At 35.2% G+C, this 7255-nt stretch overlaps 1 protein-coding gene across 1 annotated transcript; it reads left to right on the forward strand.

Moving 5' to 3' along the window:
- The first annotated feature begins 595 nt into the window (after window positions 1–595).
- LOC143535406 (DELLA protein GAI-like) lies at window positions 596–3316 on the forward strand. The gene is made up of 2 exons (XM_077029668.1): window positions 596–1587; window positions 1771–3316. The coding sequence occupies exons 1-2, from the start codon at window positions 596–598 to the stop codon at window positions 2969–2971; spliced, it is 2193 nt and encodes a 730-aa protein (XP_076885783.1). The 3' UTR covers window positions 2972–3316.
- The last annotated feature ends 3939 nt before the right edge of the window (window positions 3317–7255 follow it).

Raw genomic sequence — 7255 nt, forward strand, 5'->3', positions numbered from 1 at the left:
TTGAGTTAAAATATTAAACACCTTATCCCATCATCCATACTCAATATCCATATTTGGTTACACTAATACACTTACACCTTTAATATCATAATATGCTACAACTCTTACAATATTATTATTATTATTATTATTTATAAGTATAAGTTTATTATAGTATAAGTTTATAATTAAACTCCTTGACCCATCATTCAACCCGACATCTAGACTCAAAATCCATATTTTGTTGCACTAGTTACACCTTTAATATCATAATATGATATTATAATTACAATAATAATAATAATAATAATAATAATAATATTATTGTTATTATTATTTTATAAGTATTAAGTTTATAGACAGACATATATATAACACAAATTTAAATGGCCACCTGTTCCTTCTTCTTCCTCTTCATCAATCCCTGTGCCACTCTCTCTCTCTCTCTCACACACATATCAGTTGCACTGTGTGTACTATTTCCATTTCCCACCTATCACCTTCCTCTGCACCTCTGCTCAAAACCCTAACCCCTCACCATCCATCCAATCAATCCACACCCAATGCTCATATTCTTCACCTCCCATTTCTCACTCACAATTTCCAATCCACCAATATGTTAAATCATAATAATCTTAATCATCATAATCATAATAATCAAAACCCTATATTAATATCCAACTCTACTCCCACTTACACTCCTACTTCTTCCACCGCCGCCAGTTCTTCTCCCACCGCCGTCGTTGCCGGTTTCTCCGCCGCCGTTGCTTCCGGTGGCTATCCGGCACCGACCCAGATCATAAAATCGAAAATGATGAACACCCATATGTTTAACAACAACGAAGATGATGCAGGTGGCGTTGACTGTTATTCCGCCGCCAACGCCGCCGTAGCCAGTTTCTCCGCCGTCGTTGCTTCCGGCGAAAATCCGACACCGACCCAGATCAGCAAATCGAAAATGATGAAGACCCATGTGTGGAACAACAACAACGAAGAAGATGATGCAGGTGGCGGTGGCGTTGACAGTACTTTCGCCGGAAACGCCGTCGTAGCCGGTTTCTCCGCCGTCGTTGCTTCCGGCGGCAATCCAACACCGACCCAGATCAGCAAATCGAAAATGATGGAGACCCATATGTTGAACAACAACGAAGATGATGCTGGTGGCGTTGACTGTTATTCCCCCGCCAACGCCGCCGTGGATTCCGGCGGAAATCCAACACCGACCCAGATCACAAAACCAAAAACAACGAACACCCATATATGGAACACCGAACAAAACCAAACTCAAGATACTGGTGGTGTTGACGAATTACTAGCCATGTTGGGTTACAAGGTAAAACCATCCGATATGGATGACGTGGCTTTAAAAATTGAGCATCTGGATACCGTCTTCAACAACGACGATGAGCTGTCTCAAATCGTATCCGATTCGGTTCATTACAACCCGTCGGATTTGAACTCGTGGCTTGAATCCATGATATGTGAAATCAATCCGCCTGTAATTGATGACTCCTTCATGTCCGGAGCTCAAGATTCCGATCTTCAAGCCATCGCCGGCGCCGCCGTGTTCCCGCCGCCGGCCAAAAAGGTCAAGTTCAACTGCTCTTCGTCTAATCCGAACCTAACTCTGAACCAGGTTATGAAGCCCAGTTGCTCGTCTTCCTCGTTATCCTTTAGTCCGAACCTAACTCCGAGCCTAGATCCGAGCCTGTCAGACGATCCGAACCTGAACGAGGTGATTGAGAACTGTTCGAGCCTAAGTCCGAGCCTAGTTCCGAACCTAAGTCCGAGCCTGAACCGGAGTCCGAACCCGAACCAGGTGGTGATAGTTGATTCACAGGAGAATGGAATAAGATTGGTTCATACATTAATGGCTTGTGCTGAAGCCATTGAAGGCGAAACCTATCATTTAGCCGAGAATTTGGTAAAGCAAGCCGGGGCGTTAACCGTGGCTCAAGCCGGTGCGATGCGAAAAGTCGCGACGTGTTTCGTGGAAGCGTTGGCGAGGCGCATCTACCAGCTTACGCCGCAGCCGGGCCCGCAGGCATTAACCGATATCCTTTATATGCATTTTTATGAGACGTGTCCGTACCTTAAGTTCGCGCATTTTACCGCGAACCAAGCGATTTTGGAAGCGTTTGCGGGTAAAACGAGCGTTCATGTGGTTGATTTTGGGATGAAGCAGGGTATGCAGTGGCCCGCGTTGATGCAAGCGTTAGCGTTGCGAAATGGCGGTCCGCCGAAGTTTCGGTTGACCGGGATTGGATCGCCGTCGGGTGATGATGTGGATTATTTGCAGGAGGTCGGGTGGAAGTTGGCGCAGTTGGCGGATACGATTAATGTTGAGTTTGAGTTTAGAGGGTTTGTTGCGGAGAGTTTGGTGGATTTGGATCCGCGGATGTTTGAGTTGAGAAACGACGAGGTTTTGGCGGTTAATTCGGTTTTCGAGTTGCATCAGTTGTTTGGGAGGAATGGGGGGATTGAAAAGGTTTTAACCGCGGTTAAAACTATGAAACCGGAGATTTTTACGGTGGTGGAGCAAGAGGCGAATCATAATGTGGGGAGTTTTTTGGAGAGGTTTACCGAGTCGTTGCATTATTATTCGACGCTTTTCGACTCCATTGAAAGCTCGGGTGGTGGGGATTTTGGCGACGGTGGTGGTATCGACGATGGTGGGGTGTCGGTGACGGTGCAGGATAGGATTATGTCGGAGGTGTATTTGGGGAAACAGATTTGTAACGTGGTGGCGTGTGAAGGGGCGGATCGGGTTGAGCGACACGAGACGTTGACTCAATGGAAGGCTCGGTTTGACTCAGCGGGGTTTGACTCGGTGCATCTTGGGTCGAATGCGTTTAAGCAAGCGAGTATGTTGTTGGCTTTGTTCGCGGGGGGTGATGGGTATCGGGTTGTGGAAGAGGACGGGTGTTTGATGCTCGGGTGGCATACTCGACCGTTGATCACCACGTCCGCGTGGAAACCAAGGGTTAACTAGTCAACCGGATTAAGTGAATGATGGTGGTTTAAGTTTTAACTCAGCACATCCTAAAAAAAATAAGGAAAATTTGAAGATAGCTGATGGCCCACATTATGATTTTTCTTTTTAGTTTTCATGAAAGTGGTTTTTTTACCTTTTAAAGATTAATGTTTTCTTTTTCACTTTTGGGAAATTGAGGGGTTAGATTGGTAAACTTGGTGAAGTTAAAGGGGCTTAGATTGGAAATTGTAGTTTCTATGAGGGGGTTGAGTGAAAATTATTTTCATTCAATCTCATCCATAATAATGAAAAGAAAAGTTTGCTTTTTTGGTGGGGTTGTGCATGTGATGTAGAAACTAGATGGGCTCAAACTTTAAAATTTTTAAGATTTAAGTAGCAAATAGTTTTTAAAAAAAAGTAATATTAAAAAAAATAGAAGTATATAATTTAAGAAAAAAGTATTATGTTGAATTTATATTCGTATCACTATATGTATAGTCGATCCAAGAGTTAACGAGCACGCTAGAAATTGGTTAAAATTACAACTGACACGACTTACATCAGTTTAGAATTGCATTACTATTGTTAGTAAAGGATAAAACATCTCATTATGCTTAACGGGTGATATTCATATCACTATATGTATACTATTCTACAGAGTTGATTCAAGAGTTAACACGCACATTAGAAATTGATTAAAAATTAAAACTGGCACGACTTATATTAGTTTAGAGTTACATTGTCTACTAATAGTGAAGGATAAAACATCTCATTGTGCTTAATGGGCGATATTCATATCAATAATTTCGGTTTTTACTTATATTTCTTGGTGTTACCAGCTCTTAATTATTTTGTTCCAATCATAAAGCATCAAAACATTATTTTCATTACCTATGTGTAATGTTTAAAATTTGAGAATTGGTAAAAATGCAAATTTAGGATTCTCTTTTTAGAAATGATTTTAAATTATAACTTTTGGTATTTAATAATATATCAATTTTATGTGTTATTTAATAACTGCATGCTATGATGCTTTTGTAACTATAAGAAGTTGTTACTTAAAATTTGCATAATTTCGTTATTATTTTGCTAATAAATGAGATCAAATAAGCACAATTTTTTGTAACAACCAGAGGGGCTTGCCCCAATGGCCAGGAACATGATGGATGATCCGGATGTCCCGGGTTCGAATCCTGATTCCGACCGGATTTTACCAGAGCATTAAAACATGTCGTGCCTTCGGGCGGGGTGAGCCAATTGGGTTTTACCGGGAACGCCAAGCCAAACTCGGATGCCAGCGTGGATCCCAATCATGTCAACATAGTTGGCCTGAGTGGGGTGGTGGGGCGTGACGTGTTCGTGCAGTGAAATAGCTTAACTGTGAAAGTTACCGTTCGAAATAAAAAAAAAAGTTATTATAGGAAATCAATGAAACACAAGGTTTGAATCTAAGGATAATTAATTAGATGATTAACACTTCACCCTTTTGATGGTTAACTAGAAATTATGTTGTCCAATTGAGATAATGCAATCTTTCTTGATGAATATTTAAAACTTTACCACATATTTTGAGAATGAAGGAATATGACTTTCATTGTATATAGCGTAAATTATTATTATATAATTGTAGTTGATGTCTTCAACGTATAAATAATATTATTTTACTTAAGAATTAGTTTCTGCACATGATTCCATGATTTTAAAAACACTGAAATGTGAGAAATTATAATTTTATGTATGGGGAAGTGAAATGCATAAATCAAGTAATATGATATTAAAAAAGTACATTATTTTATTAAAGAATTATTCGGTTTTTGTGTTTTAAAACAGTGTTTGAAACTATCATAATACACGAGTAAATTTTCATGAGACAACGTTTGTGTCTTTTATTTAGAATCAATTTAATCTTTTCTATAAAAGTTCTAACAATAATACTTTTTGAATTTGTATTATGTATAACTTATGAAAGAATTGCGTTTATAATTAATTTAATTTGATACGTATCTTTCGAATATAGATACATAGAATATGATTTTAATACGCCTAGTATGATTGTGATGGTATGATTTAATTGATAAAGGCGTCTCTATCTCATAGAGCGATAAAGTTGATGCAAAGAAAAACAAGTAAAAGAATATAAATATAAATATAGATCTCATATATGTTACTATCGTGTTTTATGTAAATTAGTAAGGATAAATAAGAAACATAGAAATTAGAAAATAAAGCATCGGATATTGATATATTAGTTTAACCTTTATATGATTAACTATTATGAATAATATGTGCAAATTGAAATATGTATCAAGACATTAAGTTGTTCCAATAAATAATAGTAAAGTGCAATTTTATTTTGTTACATTTTAAACACATATTATGTCATAGGAGATATATTAAGACAAAAGGAATACATCTTCTTATATACATTTAAGACATCTTGAACATATAAGTTGTACATAAAAGAATCATAGACATACATTATTTTGATCAATCATATATTAGATAATCTTTTCAGAAGTTTCTACTGAAATCAAAGAAAACTAACTCTTAAGCTTATTACGAGTAAAACGAACAATATTAAGAAAAATAATGTCACAAATTTCCTCAAGCAATAAGTATTAAATGAAATTTGTAAATGTATGGTGAAAATAAAGAAAAACTTAAATTTCAAACACCAAACTATATTTATTTAAAGTTTGTAAAATATGGTATATTAAAAGAGTTATCTCTACTTTTTGTAAATAAAAGGATGTTAACTCTACTCAAATATTAATTAAATAGATTTTATCTTCCGTATTACAGGGTTGTTTTACATTATTCGTTTCTAATCTTTATATATATTTTAAGATTTTTTTTTATTTATTGTAAGAAAATTAATAATATACTTAGAATTTGATAATTAAAAGTTTTCACAAATAAATGAGATATTATAACCCGATTTAAAAGCTATATGAGTTTAGTGAGACCCATGACCCACTTATTCTTTTTTTTTTTACTAAAGAACTATTTCTTAACTATAAATATCTTTTTATTTAAAAAAAATTGGATATTAAATTTCAGTATATCCTTATTTTTTAGGATTGTCATATATCAAATATTTTATGAGATAAATTTTTAATATAATAAGATGTTATAACTCGTTTAAGGGTAATCTGAGTTTGATGAGACCTACGCCCGTTCATTCGGGTCAAATGCATGAGAATTCTTCATTTACAAATAAAACAATCTGGTGGCTTAAAAAGATAAGGATATTTTGTTTATATATATTTAAGATATTAAACACAATTTGTATAAACTGAAAAGTATAGATATACATGAACTTCAACTTCCAAACTATATTTATTTTAAAGTTTATGAAATACTAAAAAAATACTCTTTGTTTATGATTTAAGGATAAATAAAATATTAGGTGCATTATTAATAGAATATTTGACAACTTGTTGTCCACCGGAAATGACCCAAATTCTCTCAAGTCTCAATAAACACCGTATTTTTTAAAAACTAATTTATTTATTTTTCAAATCACCAACATATTAATATAATAATATAATAAAAATCGAAATTATATAATATACGATTGTTTATGAAAACGATGTTATGTATTTTATATATATGAAATTCGTTTGAACAATATAAAAGTGCATGTATCACATAATGTGCAATTTCCCGATGTAGAAAAGTTACACGCGGGTCTCTATATATAAATAATAATAAAAAATAATATTTGGGAGAATTATGAATATAGCTATTTTGACCTATTTATTTGACAATTGTTTTTATATGGATTTTGGTAGAACTGTAAAGTGTAAACGAACTAAACTGAATTAAGACGTTATTCTGTTGATCGGTTCTTCATGTATATAATAGAAAACATGGATGTTATGATAAACCTACAATTAAAACATACCTGTCACAGCAGATAGAGTGGCCACGGCTGATGAGTACGATCCAGACGACATGACAGTCAGCTTGGTTGGGTTCCCCTTTAGGATGTATATTAGTGATAGGGATTAGGGTTCTTGAGAAACCGAATAATAGAGGGAGAGAGAGGCTCACGAATTTTGATGTGAGGGTTTAGGGTTAAGTTGTATGATGTTAATTAGTCTCTCCATATTTATATCCATCCAAGGGGAAACCCTTGGTTAGCAAGAAAGGGTAATTTGGTCCATCAACAATTACCTAGCTAACATAATTATAAGGTATAATTTAATTAACTTTGATCTATTATAATATAAATGATCATGTAGGCCATACATAAATATACATATCCATATATTTATTTTTACATTCTACCACTTGGAC

This window comes from Bidens hawaiensis, unplaced genomic scaffold (assembly GCF_021521415.1).
Source record: "Bidens hawaiensis isolate Kalapana, Puna unplaced genomic scaffold, B.hawaiensis_p1.1 tig00010472_1, whole genome shotgun sequence".
Lineage (NCBI taxonomy): Eukaryota > Viridiplantae > Streptophyta > Magnoliopsida > Asterales > Asteraceae > Bidens > Bidens hawaiensis.

Excerpts from the sequence above, each read along its gene's own strand:
- LOC143535406 (XM_077029668.1), top strand. The coding sequence starts at position 596 with ATGTTAAATCATAATAATCTTAATCATCATAATCATAATAATCAAAAC. Across the intron at positions 1,588-1,770 it reads GTCAAGTTCAACTGCTCTTC|CCTGAACCGGAGTCCGAACC; the intron begins GTCTAATCCGAA and ends CCTAAGTCCGAG.